The sequence below is a fragment of the Pempheris klunzingeri genome, chromosome 13 (assembly GCF_042242105.1).
Source record: "Pempheris klunzingeri isolate RE-2024b chromosome 13, fPemKlu1.hap1, whole genome shotgun sequence".
Taxonomy (NCBI): Eukaryota; Metazoa; Chordata; class Actinopteri; order Acropomatiformes; family Pempheridae; genus Pempheris; species Pempheris klunzingeri.
Window position 1 is genome coordinate 23877076 of NC_092024.1, and position 20620 is coordinate 23897695.

The following is a 20620-nucleotide window of genomic DNA, read 5'->3' on the forward strand; positions in this document are numbered from 1 at the left end:
CTGGACCTTTTAATGTTACTGACGTTCAGACAGACGCTGCTGCAGCGACGTCCGCTGTGAGAAAAATGACATTTTTTATAACATTAACATTATAACATATCGTTCGGTTTTCTCTCCCTGTATAGTATTTGTTTAACATAATTAAACTTCACTACCCAGGGTTCAAATGTATGTCTCAACGAATGTCTAAACAATAATGAAAAGTTGGTTTGAAAACAACGTGGACTTCACTCCTCGCTTTGCAGGTTTTTCCATGAAATCTGGACAAATTCAAGGAATTTAAGGTGCGAAACATCTGCTGTTTCAGATGAAAAGTCTCTCTTCCTGCTGCTGTGGTATGAAATTAGATGAAAAGTAGTGTTATAAAGTGTAAACACCTGGGCCGTGGATGACTGTGTTGGCCGACGCAGCGTTAAACAGCCCAGAAAAAAGTAAAAAACACAGCACCAGTCTCACCGGCTTCACATTAAAGTGTGAACGTGAACAGGGACGACTGCTGCAGGCACGTAAAACGTAAAGAAAAGCAAAAAGTGCCACTCACTTGGCACTATCTTGTTAGAAAGTAATACTAATAATACTAAAAAGACATAAGAATATGACAATATGTACATCTATATATCAATATAGATAGATATATGTAGATATAGATATGACAATAAGAATAATAATAAAAAAAGACAAGAAGAATATGACAATAAAACGACTGAATTAAATTGAATTAAAAACCCTTCAAACTATGACAAAAGGCCGTCCTCTCTCTCCTTCACCTGCTCCGTCTTTCACTAAGCCTGCCTGAAAACGCTCGGTTTACATTTGGCTCCCCTTATGACGTCATAATCAACTGAACATGCAACGCACCAATTTCTTTTCAATTTCTTTTCCCCACACTTTTGATAGCTATAGCAGCAGAAAGATGTGGAGACTGAAGCTGCAGGTCGTTCTGTTCTTTGAAAATTGGGGGCGTTCGGACAGAAGCTGCTGCAGCGACGTCCGCTATGAGAAAAATTACGTTTTTTAAAACATTAAACGATGCAAACATGTTCTGGCAGGAACTCAAACTACCAGTATGTTGCAGGATATGGGAAAGCAGCTTCGCTTGTTTACCCTGAATGTATCATTGATTTTACAGATTTCTCGCACTCCTTCGGTTTTCTTTCCCTGTATAGTTACTGTTTTAAAAAATACCTTTAAAAGAAAATAACAGGTTTTGTATTTGTTTAACATAATTAAACTTAATTACCCAGGGTTCAAATGTATGTCTCAACGAATGTCTAAACAATAATGAAAAGTTGAATCTGGTTTGAAAACAACGTGGACTTCACTCCTCGCTTTGCAGGTTTTTCCATGAAATCTGGACAAATTCAAGGAATTTAAGGTGCGAAACATCTGCTGTTTCAGATGAAAAGTCTCTCTTCCTGCTGCTGTTAGATGAAATTAGATGAAAAGTAGTGTTATAAACTTCATATCTAACTCTACGCATCAAACTTAACAACTATTATAAACACATAATCAACAATACATCATAGCCATTACATTTTCTTCAGAGAAACCATGTGGTTTTACCGTTAAAGTGATTTCAAACATTGAAACTGAAGCGGATAATGTCAGCACTATATCATGTATGTACAATATATATTTGACTTCTGTGTATTTTCTCTGATCTGAGAAATCTAAAATGTGAACATTCTGGTTGTTTATAGCTTGCTGCAGATGTAGGATGTCGTTTAAAGAAGACCGTCTCGTATCCAGCATCAATGTCCTGCCGACTCAAATTTTTATTTTTTTCACTAAAGCTGACAATATTGACCCCATCCCCCCCATTTCATGTAAGTATGTTGGACACAGAAAAATGGCGCAACATTACCGCCTTGAAAAGTCGACGTAAAAGAGGAAATGAGAGTATTTTAGTCTCAACAGAAGTCCAATTGACCCGAGGTTAGCTCTCTGTTCCTGTGTCCTGCTGTTAATTTCGTTTTGTGATGACCATCCGTGCCTGGAGATCGCCAAACTTTGGCCGCATGGTGTCACAACTTTTGCTGTTAAAAGTAAAGAAAGTCTTCATGAGGAGACTTTTTAGAAAGACGTTCTTCTGTTCTTCTGCAAGTCACTAAAAACTCTTCCTCGTCACTCGACCTTCCAGTAACCACTCAGACCATTTCTACACAGCAGCTCGTATCAGGATATGACTGATCAGACTGCTCACAGGGAACCGATGGAGATCTGGATGAGTGATGAAGACGGTTGAATGTGCGCCGCTTTGTTTTCATTTCATGTTTTCACACCTTCCTCAGATGTGGTCTCAGCCATCGGCCTCCACCGGGCTCCACCCTGACGAGAAGAAGAGGAAGTGGTCAGACCAGTGCATCCTCTTTCAGCACCAAAACATAAACACAAACTCTCTCTGACACAGTTTGGTCCTTCTTTTCAAAAGCATTAATACATCCAGGTGAATTTAACTCCATTCTGTTTATGTGTAAATGGTTAACTCGTCTGTTTTTTTTTGTCTTTTACACAGAGTCAGGTCTGATTCATTTCAAACAAACTCTACTACAGCAGATTCTTTACCATCTTCTTTTTATGTACCTGCCAAACTGCCTTATAATGCTGAAAAAAAACCAATGGAGATATTTTGGGAAACGACAAAAACCCATATATGACGCAGGCTTTGTTTTCCCCCAGCTTGTTTCCAGAGTTGTTTGGCTGCAACACGCCCGTCCATACCTGTCCAGTCTCCAGCCTGTATTCTGCAGTATAACAGACATCTGGTTCTCTCCCGACTCTCCAGGATGATTGTAGCTCAGGTCCAGCTCTCTCAGATGGGAAGGGTTGGACCTCAGAGCTGAAGCCAGGGACTCAAAGCCTTCCTCTGTGATCTGACAGCCGGAGAGGCTGCAAACACACACACACAAAAAGCAGATATTACTTACACTGATGTGTATGTTGGACAGAGTTTAGTGTTTTAAGGTGCCCTGCTTTTCATATTTGTATTTGACTTAGTATTTTAACCCAGTAGTTTTGGTGTCTAAACGCAACTCAACTGCGACTGAAAACCGATAAAAGAAACTGAAATGTGCAAATAAATGCAGCTGCAAATAGCCGTCCAGCTATTTGCAGCTGTGCAAATGTCCGATCATCTCAGGGTACTATGAGGGTTGGGGTAGCACTATTGACTCCTTGGGTGTATAATCTAATCTACAGAGATTCAAAATCCATGTGACATGCAAGAGGCAGTTTAGAGATGACAATAGTGGTTCAAAATGAAGAGGCAGTAACGGTGATCTGACCTGAGAGTTTCCAGTGTGCAGCTTGGACTCCTCAGTCCAGCAGACAAGAGCTTCACTCCTGAATCCCGCAGGTCGTTGTTACTCAGGTCCAGCTCCGTCAGACTACAGGACTGGGAGCTGAGAATCGAGGACAGAGATTCGCAGCTTCTTTCTGAGAGGTTACAGCCGCTCAGCCTGGAAGAACAACGGAAAAGTTAAAGCACAAGTAACTCGTCTCTCCTGCTGAAAAGATTGGTTGTGCATTTCAAATATTCTCTGGAAATGCGAATATCTGTGTGCTTACACAGCTTTCTTGGAGGCTTTGACCACTGGCAGCAGAACGAGAAGAGCCTCCTCTGAAGCAGAGTATTTCTTCAGGTCAAACACGACCAGATCTTTCTCTGATGAAAGTAAGATGAAGACCAGCGCTGACCTTTGAGCGGGACGGAGTTTCTCAATGGAAAGTCTTCCTGAACTCAGGGACTGTTGGATCTCCTCCACTAGAGAACAATCATTCAGTTCAATCAGACAGTGGAACAGATTGATGCTTCTTTCCAGACACGGCTCCGCCTCAATCTTCTCCTGGATGTACTTGACTGAATCCTGATTGATCTGTGAGGTTCCTGAGTCTGTCAGCAGGCCTCGCAGGTGAGCCTGATTGGTCTGCAGTGAAAGGCCCAGGAGGAAGCGGAGGAACAAGTCCAGGTGTCCATTTGGACTCCTTAAGGCCTTGTCCACGGCACTCCGGTAGAACTGTGTGAGTGCAGGTTTGTCTAGTCTTCTTCGCCTTCTCAACTTCTGGGAGGCTGCTTGTTCTTCTGACAGCTGGTTGACACCAGAGTTGATGAAGGTCAGATGGACATAAAGAGCAGCCAGAAACTCCTGAATGCTCAGATGGACGAAGCAGAAGACCTTGTTCTGGTACAGTCCTCTCTCCTCTTTAAAGATCTGCGTGAACACTCCTGAGTACACTGAGGCTTCTTTGATATCGATGCCGCACTCTGTCAGGTCTGTGTCATAGAAGATCAGGTTCCCTTTCTGCAGCTGCTTGAAAGCCAGTTTTCCCAGAGACTCGATCATCTTCCTGCTCTCTGGACTCCAGTGTGAATCTGTCTCAGCTCCTCCATCGTACTTGATTTTCTTCAGTTTGCACTGAACCACCAGGAAGTGGATGTACATCTCAGTCAGGGTCTTGGGCAGCTCTCCTCCTGCTCTGTTTTTCAACACGTCCTCCAGAACCATAGCGGTGATCCAGCAGAAGACCGGGATGTAGCACATGATGTGGAGGCTTCGTGACTTCTTGATGTGGGCGATGATCCTGTCGGCCTGCTCATCTGTGAATCTCTTCCTGAAGAACTCCTCCTTCTGTTCATCAGTGAACCCTCTGACCTCTGTCACCATGTCAACACACTCAGGAGGGATCTGATTGGCTGCTGCAGGTCGTGTGGTTATCCAGACGCGAGCGGAGGGAAGCAGGTTCCCCCTGATCAGGTTTGTCAGCAGCACATCCACCGAGGCTGCCTCGGTAACGTCAGTCAGGACCTCACTGTTGTGGAAGTCCAGAGGAAGTCGACACTCATCCAGACTGTGAAAGATGAACAGAACCTTGAACTCTTCAAACCCGCAGATTCCTGCATCTTTGGTTTCAGAAAAGAATCTGTGAATGAGTTCCACCAAGCTGTACTTTTTCTCTTTCAGCACATTCAGCTCTCTGAAAGTGAAAGGAAACATGAACTGTGTGTCCTGGTTGGCTTTGTCTTCAGCCCAGTCCAGAGTGAACTTCTGTGTTAAGATTTTCTTCCCGATGCCGGCCACTCCCTTTGTGATCACCGTTCTGATCGATGGGGTTGAGGGTTTAAAAATATCTTCAAATCTGATTGCCTTTTCTGGTGAGGCTGGTTTTCTGAATGCTTCTTCAATCTGTCTGACCTCGTGCTCGTTGTTGACATCTGCAGTCCCTCCTTCTGTGATGAGGAGCTCTGTGTAGATCTGGTTCAGAGGGGTTGGGTTTCCTGCTTTGGGGACCCCCTCAAACACACACTGGAACTTCCTCTTCAGGTTAGTTTTAAGGTTACGCTGACAAACTGCAGCCTGACTTCCTGCATAAACACACAAGATATAAAGTAAATGAATTATACAAGAGTACATTAGTGAAGGTCCCCTTTATCCAGCATGTTGAATCTTTGGAACAATCCACTTACGGCTCTGCAGACGGTCAGCCAGCTCTTCCTGCTTCATTTTCCTCAGGAAGTTCTGTGTGATCTTCAGAAATGCCTCTCTGCTGCTGCTCCTCTGCTCGTCCTCCTCCTCGCTCTGACTCTGGAAGCATTCTGGGTAATCTGAACCCAGATTCATCTCGATCTGCTTCAGCTCTTCATTCATAAAAGTAGAAATGTTCTCCTGCAGGAGCTGGAAAAGTATTGAATTGGTTACACATAAATACATATTTCTCCTCTTTCCTATGGTGCTATGTATCCATCCAGATTGTTTTGGTCTGTTTTGGTACCCTAATCCTTGCCAAGTTTTGGAGATATTGGCCATAGAGATGTTTACCTTTTCGTGAATGCAAAAGACCTGAATGGCACTCAGCTCAACAGCAACGTCTCATTGCAGAAATCACGACCTGGTTACTCAAGATAGTCAACAGACCTTGTTGTGAGCACGGTGAGACGGTTGGGAGGTGTAGGTTTTGTTGATTTGGTCATTTTCATGATTTTATCATGAGGAAACAGTCTTTGTTTCCTCTTTTGTTGTATATTTCTTGGATGTATTTCCTGCTTTGTTGTGCTGTAGCTACAGACAGCAGCTAAAGTCAGAGTGTTTCTCCACATCCAGGATGAACCTTTGGTCATCCATGGTGTTAAAAACCCTCTGACCGAGAATAATACTGATGTGCTGCTAGAAAAAACCACTGAAAGTCTGCACGGGGGCTTTTATTTTGAAAACTGAGTGGATTCTCTTTGCCGTTTGCTTGTCTTCACTTCCTACCAGCCTCATCTGCTCTGAGCCTTTTGATGCAGACCAGACGCTTCTGGAAACAGCCAGACCACGATGCATCCCCAGTGGGATTTAGCCTTTAGCTCAGCAGTGAGTTTGGTAAAACATAGTTCCTACATGAAACTTCTCACAAATGGTCTGAGGATTACCTGGAGTCACCAGGTCCTGATTTACGCATCCTCATTTCCTTTTTTTGGTGCTTTTTCTCTACAAAACTCCACAGCTTTGGTGAGTCTCAAATAAAAACCTGCTTCTCTCATCAGTTACTCTGAAGTGAGGACCGAGCCAATATTTGAGAATTTGCTATATCATGCCATTTACAGCTGAAATAAAGTTTCTTGTGCGTGTACAGACCTCAAATATGGTTGTTAGATTTTGCTGGGCAGACTGACCACTGGGAAGCTCAGAGCTCTCCTGGTCGACTCTGTGGAGGAATCAAAGAATTAGACAGAAGCTCTTGTTGTTGGACCAACTCAAGGCTACAAACACCACGAAATACTGCATCAAACAAAGGCTAAAAGAAAAAACGTATGTGATGTCAAACTGCTGTTTGCCTTGAAGAAAATAACAAAACATTAATAATCTTAACTTAAATGCCAATTACAACTTACTTTGTGTCAGATGATTGTGCTGGTTTAAACTCGAATAACATATCCCTTGAGCAGGTGCTCCTCAAGGACACATGGCTGGGTTCAGGTTCAGGTTCAGGTTCAGGTTCAGGAGGAACTGGTCTCTTTCGAATCCTGACAGAAAAACCCCATTTACTGAAGCTCACATATTATCTGCAAAATTGTGCCTGTGTGAAATGCTTCCAAAGTGTTATTTTTCTGATCACTTACTTTTGGTGGGATAAATGTCCGTCTTTGAACTCGATCAACATATCCCTTGAGCAGGTGCTCCTCAAGGACACATGGCTGGGTTCAGGTTCAGGTTCAGGTTCAGGAGAAACTGTCCTGAAAATGGAAAAACCCCATTTACTGAAGCTCATAGATGGTTTTCTGCAAAATTCTGCCTGTGTGAAAGACTGATCACTTACTTGTGGTGGGATAAATGTCCGTCTTTGAACTCGATCAACATATCCCTTGAGCAGGTGCTCCTCAAGGACACATGGCTGGGTTCAGGTTCAGGTTCAGGTTCAGGAGGAACTGGTCTCTTTCGAATCCTGACAGAAAAACCCCATTTACTGAAGCTCACATATTATCTGCAAAAGTGTGCCTGTGTGAAATGCTTCCAAAGTGTTATTTTTCTGATCACTTACTTTTGGTGGGATAAATGTCTGTCTTTGAACTCGATCAACATATTCCTTGAGCAGGTGCTCCTCAAGGACACATGGCTGGGTTCAGGTTCAGGTTCAGGTTCAGGTACAGGAGAAACTGTCCTGAAAATGGAAAAACCCCATTTACTGAAGCTCATAGATGGTTTTCTGCAAAATTCTGCCTGTGTGAAAGACTGATCACTTACTTGTGGTGGGATAAATGTTTGTCTTTGAACTCGATCAACATATTCCTTGAGCAGTTGCTCCTCAAGGACACGTGGCTGGGTTCAGGTTCAGGTTCAGGTTCAGGTTCAGGTTCAGGTTCAGGAGAAACTGGTCGCCTGTGAAAAAAAAAAAACAATTCTGTGAAGCTCACATGCCCAAAAAGACAAAATGCTATAATGTATGTGTGTGTATTTTCTGTGATTTTGGTGCTCCTAACATGACCGAACAGGCTGCGTTTCTTTTTGAATGTGTTTCTTATAGATGTGAACAACTTGCAGCATCTTAAAGTGAAAGTGTTTCTAAATCATGGGTCATTCAGAAACTCTGAGGTTTGTTTGAGGACTGGTTTTACTTTCAGAATGTCTTTCAAAGATGTATGTGAAGAAGAACGCTGCTCAAGCTGAACACAGAGGTTTAGTAAAGTCTAAGGCGAATGTTTTATGGTCCAGACAGCCGACGTATTTCAACTAGTATCATCCTTTAAGTAATCTGACATTATCAGCTGCTGCTCCACTTACTGGCTGTTACTGATAGAGCTGCACCACACACACACACACACACACACACACACACACTTTGCAGCCCCACAAACCACAGGTGGATTAACGAGATTACAACAGTTTAAAATATGATGTTTCTTTTTAATTTTCTGCATTTTATGCATGATGCACAAGTATATATTTCTATATTTATATTTAAGTTAACTATTTAATATATATTGATATTGGAGGTAACTTCTAAACCTACAAACAAATATTCATCAAAGTAAAACTGCAGTAAAAGACAGAAATACTTCAGTACTTCATGTTTGTACTTTCGCTTCCAGGAGAAGTTTTACATTAATACAGACGCAAACTCATCGATCCAGTCTCAATAAAAGCTTAAGAGACGGATATCAATGAATCTCTGGTGTGTTTACAGAAAAAAAACAGATATTGTTGCAGACATGGCTGCAGTCCTCTTCCTCCTCCTCTTCCTCCTCCTCCTCCTCAGAGTTTACAGCTAAACTCACAGTTTTTGAGAAAAGAAGAATTTCTGGTTCGTCTCTGCTGAAACTGGACTAAAACAGCTCAAGTTAAACTAAAACTAACGACTAACACCGACCAGACGTGATACTTTACCTCCAGCCTTCGTGTTGAGACGCACAAAGTGAGCTGCGCCACGAGAAGAACAGAAAGTGAAACTAAAGCTGCGGGCGCGCCTGAGAACACAAATGTCAAACTCAACCACATACGGCCCGCGAGATAATGTCATGAGACTATTATTATATATTTATATATATTATATATATATATATTATATATTAAGAATGGCCCGAACCTACTGAGCTCTACTCAGTAGGTTCTGAGCTCTACTCAGTAGGTTCTAGTGGAAACGAGCCATTAAGCTAGAACCCCCCAAAATAAATGACTAAACGAAAAGTGCACTTTGAAAACAGAGACTTTCAACAGTTTTACCTGTTTGTCTGTCGGAGGTGAACCTGTGTGTGTTGTTTGTGGAGCTGATGTGACCATAATTAAAGAATAGAAATATAAGACGACACTATGAGACAAAACGTGAGGATGAGTACAAAAATAAAAAAAATAATTTAAAATTCTATTTATTTTATTGAAGAAAAGTTGTTGAAGTTTGGCTGTTTACATTCATATTTCTGGATAAAATATATATTATTATTATTATTATTATAAAAATATATTATATACTATAATAAAAGAGTCACTTTTAGAGTCTTCACTAAATGTTGTCTGCGACTTTGACCCTGTTTTACATTTTGGCCCTTTCTTTGATTGAGTTTGACCCCCCTGCTTTAAGGTGTTTCATCAGTCTTCGAGGAGCAGTGTCTCAACTGCGTTGTGATCAAGGTACAAACTTCATTGGAGCTAACAATGAATTCAAAGAGGGACTGAAGCAATCTGACATTGATTCAATTGAGACTTTTCTGGCAGAAAGGCAGCGTGAGTTTGTTTACAACGCGCCTTCAGCCAGTCACACAGGTGGTGTTTGGGAACGACAGATCCGCACCATCCGTAATGTACTTAGTGTAACAATTGCTCAGTGTCCAAGAGGGTGTCGTATCTTCTCTGATGATGATGATATGCAGTTGATGAAAGGAAACTTCCGCTGACAACGACTTAGTGAATAAAATAGGTTTATTGCAAAAAGGTCAGTTGTCTAACAGGGACCATGGAGGCCTGGGAAGACGTTCAGCCAATTCTAGGAACAGACAGCGTAACCCCCGGCCGAATCTGCTGTCTCTCTGTCCTCGTCTTCCTCGAGCCACCTCTCTGGTCACTTCTTTATACCCCCTTGACCATACATCCCAACATCTGGTTTTCATCCATATAACAGTTCTATTCTTTGTTTTAGGGGTACAAGGATATATTAGAAGGACACCATCCCCCAGTATCAAAGGTCAGATCTCCCCTGGCCAGGTCAGGCAATTCCCAGCCTCTCCGTCTCCAGATAATCGATCACAGATCCAAAACAGAGAAACACTGACCACTGCTACATCATATGCCCTAAAGGCACATATCAGACACTACAAGGGCTAGATGATGCTTCTCTCAGAACACTTTTCTATGAAGCAATGGCCATTGTTAATAGTCGCCCTTTGAATGTTAATACCATCCGCTTCACAGCGCTCATCAGGGAGTTCAGACATCTTTTGCTCCTCCGCTGGCCTTCTCTGCCTACGACACAGCACACACCTATGTATTAGTTTTGCCTCCACCAATTACCCAAAACCCATTTGTTCTGAGCTCCATCAATGTTTGATTTCTGCCTTGGTGGCAGATCTGCTTGTGGCTGTCAGAAGACTTCTTCTTTAGATAGAGGAGATCGGAGCCAGCTTGTGAATTATAACAAAGTTTTAATCTTGCATGCAAGAGGAGCGTTCAACAGTGCAACAATATCACAGAGGTTACAGAGTAAAAGGCTCATCTGGTGAGCATATACAGTTAGGTTTTATAATGGGCGTTGTGGGTGTAGTTCTCACACATCGTGTGATCATCTACTGGCGTGAGAACTTCCTCTTGTTCTTGTAGATATGAGGCTTCCCACCGTTGCAGAGCACACCCTCGATTGCCACTCTGTCTGGCAATTCGTGAGCATGTCCTTGGATGGCAATTCTCATAACAGTGGTAGTAAGACAAAATCAGATTAGTGATGTGGCTGTCCTTCGGGAGAATAACTGGGTGCTTTTGCTCTTGAGTGGGAGTTAAACCTGAGTCTCCCACCAACACAAAGAAGTCCATCATGTAGGATAGGATTAAGGTTAAAGAGTTGGCTGGACCTTTTAATGTTACTGACGTTCAGACAGAAGCTGCTGCAGCGACGTCCGCTGTGAGAAAAATGACATTTTTTATAACATTAACATTATAACATATCGTTCGGTTTTCTCTCCCTGTATAGTATTTGTTTAACATAATTAAACTTCACTACCCAGGGTTCAAATGTATGTCTCAACGAATGTCTAAACAATAATGAAAAGTTGGTTTGAAAACAACGTGGACTTCACTCCTCGCTTTGCAGGTTTTTCCATGAAATCTGGACAAATTCAAGGAATTTAAGGTGCGAAACATCTGCTGTTTCAGATGAAAAGTCTCTCTTCCTGCTGCTGTGGTATGAAATTAGATGAAAAGTAGTGTTATAAAGTGTAAACACCTGGGCCGTGGATGACTGTGTTGGCCGACGCAGCGTTAAACAGCCCAGAAAAAAGTAAAAAACACAGCACCAGTCTCACCGGCTTCACATTAAAGTGTGAACGTGAACAGGGACGACTGCTGCAGGCACGTAAAACGTAAAGAAAAGCAAAAAGTGCCACTCACTTGGCACTATCTTGTTAGAAAGTAATACTAATAATACTAAAAAGACATAAGAATATGACAATATATGCATCTATATATATCAATATAGATAGATATATGTAGATATAGATATGACAATAAGAATAATAATAAAAAAAGACAAGAAGAATATGACAATAAAACGACTGAATTAAATTGAATTAAAAACCCTTCAAACTATGACAAAAGGCCGTCCTCTCTCTCCTTCACCTGCTCCGTCTTTCACTAAGCCTGCCTGAAAACGCTCGGTTTACATTTGGCTCCCCTTATGACGTCATAATCAACTGAACATGCAACGCACCAATTTCTTTTCAATTTCTTTTCCCCACACTTTTGATAGCTATAGCAGCAGAAAGATGTGGAGACTGAAGCAGCAGGTCGTTCTGTTCTTTGAAAATTGGGGGCGTTCGGACAGAAGCTGCTGCAGCGACGTCCGCTATGAGAAAAATTACGTTTTTTAAAACATTAAACGATGCAAACATGTTCTGGCAGGAACTCAAACTACCAGTATGTTGCAGGATATGGGAAAGCAGCTTCGCTTGTTTACCCTGAATGTATCATTGATTTTACAGATTTCTCGCACTCCTTCGGTTTTCTTTCCCTGTATAGTTACTGTTTTAAAAAATACCTTTAAAAGAAAATAACAGGTTTTGTATTTGTTTAACATAATTAAACTTAATTACCCAGGGTTCAAATGTATGTCTCAACGAATGTCTAAACAATAATGAAAAGTTGAATCTGGTTTGAAAACAACGTGGACTTCACTCCTCGCTTTGCAGGTTTTTCCATGAAATCTGGACAAATTCAAGGAATTTAAGGTGCGAAACATCTGCTGTTTCAGATGAAAAGTCTCTCTTCCTGCTGCTGTGGTATGAAATTAGATGAAAAGTAGTGTTATAAACTTCATATCTAACTCTACGCATCAAACTTAACAACTATTATAAACACATAATCAACAATACATCATAGCCATTACATTTTCTTCAGAGAAACCATGTGGTTTTACCGTTAAAGTGATTTCAAACATTGAAACTGAAGCGGATAATGTCAGCACTATATCATGTATGTACAATATATATTTGACTTCTGTGTATTTTCTCTGATCTGAGAAATCTAAAATGTGAACATTCTGGTTGTTTATAGCTTGCTGCAGATGTAGGATGTCGTTTAAAGAAGACCGTCTCGTATCCAGCATCAATGTCCTGCCGACTCAAATTTTTATTTTTTTCACTAAAGCTGACAATATTGACCCCACCCCCCCCATTTCATGTAAGTATGTTGGACACAGAAAAATGGCGCAACATTACTGCCTTAAAAAGTCGACGTAAAAGAGGAAATAAGAGTATTTTAGTCTCAACAGAAGTCCAATTAAGTCCAATTAATGTGAAATTTTGTCTTTTCCAGCTTGGCTGACCCGAGGTTAGCTCTCTGTTCCTGTGTCCTGCTGTTAATTTCGTTTTGTGATGACCATCCGTGCCTGGAGATCGCCAAACTTTGGCCGCATGGTGTCACAACTTTTGCTGTTAAAAGTAAAGAAAGTCTTCATGAGGAGACTTTTTAGAAAGACGTTCTTCTGCAAGTCACTAATATAAAAACTCTTCCTCGCCACTCAACCTTCCAGTAACCACTCAGACCATTTCTACACAGCAGCTCGTATCAGGATATGACTGATCAGACTGCTCACAGGGAACCGATGGAGATCTGGATGAGTGATGAAGACGGTTGAATGTGCGCCGCTTTGTTTTCATTTCATGTTTTCACACCTTGCTCAGATGTGGTCTCAGCCATCGGCCTCCACCGGGCTCCACCCTGACGAGAAGAAGAGGAAGTGGTCAGACCAGTGCATCCTCTTTCAGCACCAAAACATAAACACAAACTCTCTCTGACACAGTTTGGTCCTTCTTTTCAAAAGCATTAATACATCCAGGTGAATTTAACTCCATTCTGTTTATGTGTAAATGGTTAACTCGTCTGTTTTTTTTTGTCTTTTACACAGATTCAGGTCTGATTAATTTAAAACAAACTCTACTACAGCAGATTCGTTACCATCTTCTTTTTATGTACCTGCCAAACTGCCTTATAATGCTGAAAAAAAACCAATGGAGATATTTTGGGAAACGACAAAAACCCATATATGACGCAGGCTTTGTTTTCCCCAGCTTGTTTCCAGAGTTGTTTGGCTGCAACACGCCCGTCCATACCTGTCCAGTCTCCAGCCTGTATTCTGCAGTATAACAGACATCTGGTTCACTCCCGACTCTCCTGGATGATTGTAGCTCAGGTCCAGCTCTCTCAGATGGGAAGGGTTGGACCTCAGAGCTGAAGCCAGGGACTCAAAGCCTTCCTCTGTGATCTGACAGCCGGAGAGGCTGCAAACACACACACACAAAAAGCAGATATTACTTACACTGACAGAGTTTAGTGTTTTAAGGTGCCCTGCTTTTCATATTTGTATTTGACTTAGTATTTTGTCCCAGTAGTTGTGGTCCGTCCAGCTATTTGCAGCTGTGCAAATGTCCGATCATCTCAGGGTACTATGAGGGTTGGGGTAGCACTATTGACTCCTTGGGTGTATAATCTAAACTACAGAGATTCAAAATCCATGTGACATGCAAGAGGCAGCTTAGAGATGACAATAGTGGTTCAAAATGAAGAGGCAGTAACGGTGATCTGACCTGAGAGTTTCCAGTGTGCAGCTTGGACTCCTCAGTCCAGCAGACAAGAGCTTCACTCCTGAATCCCGCAGGTCGTTGTTACTCAGGTCCAGCTCCGTCAGACTACAGGACTGGGAGCTGAGAATCGAGGACAGAGATTCGCAGCTTCTTTCTGAGAGGTTACAGCCGCTCAGCCTGGAAGGACAACGGAAAAGTTAAAGCACAAGTAACTCGTCTCTCCTGCTGAAAAGATTGGTTGTGCATTTCAAATATTCTCTGGAAATGCGAATATCTGTGTGCTTACACAGCTTTCTTGGAGGCTTTGACCACTGGCAGCAGAACGAGAAGAGCCTCCTCTGAAGCAGAGTATTTCTTCAGGTCAAACACGACCAGATCTTTCTCTGATGAAAGTAAGATGAAGACCAGCGCTGACCTTTGAGCGGGACGGAGTTTCTCAATGGAAAGTCTTCCTGAACTCAGGGACTGTTGGATCTCCTCCACTAGAGAACAATCATTCAGTTCAATCAGACAGTGGAACAGATTGATGCTTCTTTCCAGACACGGCTCCGCCTCAATCTTCTCCTGGATGTACTTGACTGAATCCTGATTGGTCTGTGAGGTTCCTGAGTCTGTCAGCAGGCCTCGCAGGTGAGCCTGATTGGTCTGCAGTGAAAGGCCCAGGAGGAAGCGGAGGAACAAGTCCAGGTGTCCATTTGGACTCCTTAAGGCCTTGTCCACGGCACTCCGGTAGAACTGTGTGAGTGCAGGTTTGTCTTGTCTTCTCAACTTCTGGGAGGCTGCTTGTTCTTCTGACAGCTGGTTGACACCAGAGTTGATGAAGGTCAGATAGACATAAAGAGCAGCCAGAAACTCCTGAATGCTCAGATGGACGAAGCAGAAGACCTTGTCCTGGTACAGTCCTCTCTCCTCTTTAAAGATCTGCGTGAACACTCCTGAGTACACTGAGGCTTCTTTGATATCGATGCTGCACTCTGTCAGGTCTGTGTCATAGAAGATCAGGTTCCCTTTCTGCAGCTGCTTGAAAGCCAGTTTTCCCAGAGACTCGATCATCTTCCTGCTCTCTGGACTCCAGTGTGAATCTGTCTCAGCTCCTCCATCGTACTTGATTTTCTTCAGTTTGCACTGAACCACCAGGAAGTGGATGTACATCTCAGTCAGGGTCTTAGGCAGCTCTCCTCCTGCTCTGTTTTTCAACACGTCCTCCAGAACCGTAGCGGTGATCCAGCAGAAGACCGGGATGTGGCACATGATGTGGAGGCTTCGGGACGTCTTGACGTGGGCGATGATCCTGTCGGCCTGCTCCTCATCTGTGATTCTCTTCCTGAAGTACTCCTCCTTCTGTTCATCAGTGAACCCTTTGACCTCTGTCACCATGTCAACACGGTCAGCAGGGATCTGACTGGCTGCTGCAGGTCGTGTGGTTATCCAGACGCGAGCGGAGGGAAGCAGGTTCCCCCTGATCAGGTTTGTCAGCAGCACATCCACCGAGGCTGCCTCGGTAACGTCAGTCAGGACCTCACTGTTGTGGAAGTCCAGAGGAAGTCGACACTCGTCCAGACTGTGAAAGATGAACAGAACCTTGAACTCTTCAAACCTGCAGATTCCTGCTTCTTTGGTTTCAGAAAAGAATCGGTGAATGAGTTCCACCAAGCTGTACTTTTTCTCTTTCAGCACATTCAGCTCTCTGAAAGTGAAAGGAAACATGAACTGTGTGTCCTGGTTGGCTTTGTCTTCAGCCCAGTCCAGAGTGAACTTCTGTGTTAAGATTTTCTTCCCGATGCCGGCCACTCCCTTTGTGATCACCGTTCTGATCGGTGGGGTTGAGGGTTTAAAAATATCTTCAAATCTGATTGCCTTTTCTGGTGAGGCTGGTTTTCTGAATGCTTCTTCAATCTGTCTGACCTCGTGCTCGTCGTTGACATCTGCAGTCCCTCCTTCTGTGATGAGGAGCTCTGTGTAGATCTGGTTCAGAGGGGTTGGGTTTCCTGCTTTGGGGACCCCCTCAAACACACACTGGAACTTCCTCTTCAGGTTAGTTTTAAGGTTACGCTGACAAACTGCAGCCTGACTTCCTGCATAAACACAAAAGACATAAAGTAAATGAATTATACAAGAGTACATTAGTGAAGGTCCCCTTTATCCAGCATGTTGAATCTTTGGAACAATCCACTTACGGCTCTGCAGACGGTCAGCCAGCTCTTCCTGCTTCATTTTCCTCAGGAAGTTCTGTATGATCTTCAGAAATGCCTCTCTGCTGCTGCTCCTCTGCTCGTCCTCCTCCTCGCTCTGACTCTGGAAGCATTCTGGGTGATCTGAACCCAGATTCATCTCGATCTGCTTCAGCTCTTCATTCATAAAAGTAGAAATGTTCTCCTGCAGGAGCTGGAAAAGTATTGAATTGGTTACACATAAATACATATTTCTCCTCTTTCCTATGGTGCTATGTATCCATCCAGATTGTTTTGGTCTGTTTTGGTACCCTAATCCTTGCCAAGATATTGGCCATAGAGATGTTTACCTTTTCGTGAATGCAAAAGACCTGAATGGCACTCAGCTCAACAGCAACGTCTCATTGCAGAAATCACGACCTGGTTACTCAAGATAGTCAACAGACCTTGTTGTGAGCACGGTGAGACGGTTGGGAGGTGTAGGTTTTGTTGATTTGGTCATTTTCATGATTTTATCATGAGGAAACAGTCTTTGTTTCCTCTTTTGTTGTATATTTCTTGGATGTATTTCCTGCTTTGTTGTGCTGTAGCTACAGACAGCAGCTAAAGTCAGAGTGTTTCTCCACATCCAGGATGAACCTTTGGTCATCCATGGTGTTAAAAACCCTCTGACCGAGAATAATACTGCTGTGCTGCTAGAAAAAACCACTGAAAGTCTGCACGGGGGCTTTTATTTTGAAAACTGAGTGGATTCTCTTTGCCGTTTGCTTGTCTTCACTTCCTACCAGCCTCATCTGCTCTGAGCCTTTTGATGCAGACCAGACGCTTCTGGAAACAGCCAGACCACGATGCATCCCCAGTGGGATTTAGCCTTTAGCTCAGCAGTGAGTTTGGTAAAACATAGTTCCTACATGAAACTTCTCACAAATGGTCTGAGGATTACCTGGAGTCACCAGGTCCTGATTTACGCATCCTCATTTCCTTTTTTTGGTGCTTTTTCTCTACAAAACTCCACAGCTTTGGTGAGTCTCAAATAAAAACCTGCTTCTCTCATCAGTTACTCTGAAGTGAGGACCGAGCCAATATTTGAGAATTTGCTATATCATGCCATTTACAGCTGAAATAAAGTTTCTTGTGCGTGTACAGACCTTAAAGGTTGTTCCATGCTGCTGGGCAGACTGACCACTGGGAAGCTCAGAGCTCTCCTGGTCGACTCTGTGGAGGAATCAAAGAATTAGACAGAAGCTCTTCTTGTTGGACCAACTCAAGGCTACAAACACCACGAAATACTACATCAAACAAAGGCTAAAAGAAAAAACGTATGTGATGTCAAACTGCTGTTTGCCTTGAAGAAAATAACAAAACATTAATAATCTTAACTTAAATGCCAATTACAACTTACTTTGTGTCAGATGATTGTGCTGGTTTAAACTCGATTAACATATCCCTGGAGCAGGTGCTCCTCAAGGACACATGGCTGGGTTCAGGTTCAGGTTCAGGTTCAGGTTCAGGAGGAACTGGTCTCTTTCGAATCCTGACAGAAAAACCCCATTTACTGAAGCTCACATATTATCTGCAAAAGTGTGCCTGTGTGAAATGCTTCCAAAGTGTTATTTTTCTGATCACTTACTTTTGGTGGGATAAATGTCTGTCTTTGAACTCGATCAACATATCCCTTGAGCAGGTGCTCCTCAAGGACACATGGCTGGGTTCAGGTTCAGGTTCAGGTTCAGGAGAAACTGGCCTGAAAATGGAAAAACCCCATTTACTGAAGCTCATAGATGGTTTTCTGCAAAATTCTGCCTGTGTGAAAGACTGATCACTTACTTGTGGTGGGATAAATGTTTGTCTTTGAACTCGATCAACATATCCCTTGAGCAGGTGCTCCTCAAGGACACGTGGCTGGGTTCAGGTTCAGGTTCAGGTTCAGGAGAAACTGGTCGCCTGTGAAAAAAAAAAAACAATTCTGTGAAGCTCACATGCCCAAAAAGACAAAATGCTATAATGTATGTGTGTGTATTTTCTGTGATTTTGGTGCTCCTAACATGACCGAACAGGCTGCGTTTCTTTTAAATGTGTTTCTTATAGATGTGAACAACTTGCAGCAGCTTAAAGTGAAGTTAGAAACTTAAAGTTTCTAAATCATGGGTCATTCAGAAACTCTGAGGTTTGTTTGAGGACTGGTTTTATTTTCAGAATAAAGATGTATGTGAAGAAGAACGCTGCTCAAGCTGAACACAGAGGTTTAGTAAAATCTAAGGCGAATGTTTTATGGTCCAGACAGCCGACGTCTTTGCAGCAGAGGGTCGTCGTCCTTTAAAGCCCTGAGTGAGAATAACGGCGGTGCAGAAGAGTCGTGGACGGTTAGAGATCCTCATCTCACCTCTGGCCGGCGCCGCGGTCCCTGAGCCGGAGCCGTTTAGCGGGAGGGACCCCCTCCTGTCCGTCCTCACACTGATCCATGCTGCTGAACTCACACACGTTAGTCTGGAGGAAAGAGGAAACACGGATCTTTATGTATTTCAACTGGTATCATCCTTTAAGTAATCTGACATTATCAGCTGCTGCTCCACTTACTGGCTGTTACTGATAGAGCTGCACCACACGCGCACACACACACACACACACACACACACACACACACACACACACACACACACACACTTTGCAGCCCCACAAACCACAGGTGGATTAACGAGATTACAACAGTTTAAAATATGTTTCTTTTAAATTTTCTGCATTTTATGCATGATGCACAAGTATATATTTCTATATTTATATTTAAACATGTTAGTACGTAAAAAACACTGTAAATATACTTTCAGTAAGTTAACTATTTAATATATATTGATATTGGCTTCTAAACTAAACAAACTTCTAAACCTACAAACAAATATTCATCGAAGTAAAACTGCAGTAAAAGACAGAAATACTTCAGTACTTCATGTTTGTACTTTCGCTTCCAGGAGAAGTTTTACATTAATACGGACGCAAACTCATCGATCCAGTCTCAATAAAAGTTTAAGAGACGGATATCAATGAATCTCTGGTGTGTTTACAGAAAAAAAACAGATATTGTTGCAGACGTGGCTGCAGTCCTCTTCCTCCTCCTCCTCCTCTTCCTCCTCCTCCTCCTCAGAGTTTACAGCTAAACTCACAGTTTTTGAGAAAAGAAGAATTTCTGGTTCGTCTCTGCTGAAACTGGACTAAAAACAGCTCAAGTTAAACTAAAACTAACGACTAACACCGACCAGACGTGATACTTTACCTTCGTGTTGAGACGCACAAAGTGAGCTGCGCCACGAGAAGAACAGAAAGTGAAACTAAAGCTGCGGGCGCGCCTTAGGACACAAATGTCAAACTCAACCACATCCGGCTCGCGAGATAATTATATCCGGCCCGCCAAATAATGTCATGAGACTATATTATATATATATATATATTATATATTAAGAATGCCCTGTCAGTAAACAGCACTCCCACCTCTAATACTACAAATCCCACAATGCACTGAACAGCTGCCCGTGCAGCAGCCCCTCCTCCTGCAGGTATAATGACACACCGATCAGCGGATCAATGCATCGATCAGCGCTGTTATAGCGACACTTATGGCTCGTTTCCACTAGAACCTACTGAGCTCTACTCAGTAGGTTCTAGTGGAAACGAGCCATTAAGCTAGAACCCCCCAAAATAAATGACTAAACGAAAAGTGCACTTTGAAAACAGAGACTTTCAACAGTTTTACCTGTTTGTCTGTCGGAGGTGAACCTGTGTGTCTTGTTTGTGGAGCTGAAGTGACCATAATTAAAGAATATAAATATAAGACGACACTATGAGACAAAACGTGAGGATGAGTACAAAAAATAAAAAAATAATTTAAAATTCTATTTATTTTATTGAAGAAAAGTTGTTGAAGTTTGGCTGTTTACATTCATATTTCTGGATTTTTAAATATATATATTTTATTATTATTATTATTATAAAAGAGTCACTTTTAGAGTCTTCACTAAGTGTTGAGCCTGTTTGGTCCGCGACTTTGACCCCGTTTTAAATTTTGGCCCTTTCTTTGATTGAGTTTGACCCCCCTGTCTTAGAGACTCCAGTTTCCTTTTCAAAAGTGAAGCTAAAAGTGCTTTACATGCTAAAAACATACTTAGAAACATCAAATCAGTTCATTCCAAATGAAGGAATA

At 42.5% G+C, this 20620-nt stretch overlaps 1 protein-coding gene across 1 annotated transcript in view; it reads right to left on the bottom strand.

Moving 5' to 3' along the window:
- LOC139212026 (uncharacterized) overlaps window positions 1-18927 on the bottom strand; it is a 19364-nt gene extending 437 nt beyond the window's left edge. Inside the window, exons 1-18 of the mRNA XM_070842465.1 lie at window positions 18812-18927; window positions 18256-18372; window positions 18059-18172; window positions 17831-17962; window positions 17577-17643; window positions 16435-16642; window positions 14544-16332; window positions 14261-14434; window positions 13787-13954; window positions 7297-7422; window positions 7100-7213; window positions 6872-7003; window positions 6615-6684; window positions 5465-5672; window positions 3568-5362; window positions 3285-3458; window positions 2722-2889; window positions 1-2328 (exon numbers count right to left, since the gene is read on the bottom strand). The exon at window positions 1-2328 is cut by the window's left edge and continues 437 nt beyond it. Coding sequence (XP_070698566.1) covers window positions 2277-2328; window positions 2722-2889; window positions 3285-3458; window positions 3568-5362; window positions 5465-5672; window positions 6615-6684; window positions 6872-7003; window positions 7100-7213; window positions 7297-7422; window positions 13787-13954; window positions 14261-14434; window positions 14544-16332; window positions 16435-16642; window positions 17577-17643; window positions 17831-17962; window positions 18059-18172; window positions 18256-18372; window positions 18812-18891 — 5688 coding nt within the window. The 5' untranslated portion in view covers window positions 18892-18927 and the 3' untranslated portion in view covers window positions 1-2276. The remainder of the gene's footprint in view (window positions 2329-2721; window positions 2890-3284; window positions 3459-3567; window positions 5363-5464; window positions 5673-6614; window positions 6685-6871; window positions 7004-7099; window positions 7214-7296; window positions 7423-13786; window positions 13955-14260; window positions 14435-14543; window positions 16333-16434; window positions 16643-17576; window positions 17644-17830; window positions 17963-18058; window positions 18173-18255; window positions 18373-18811) is intronic.
- Between the last annotated feature and the right edge of the window lie 1693 nt (window positions 18928-20620).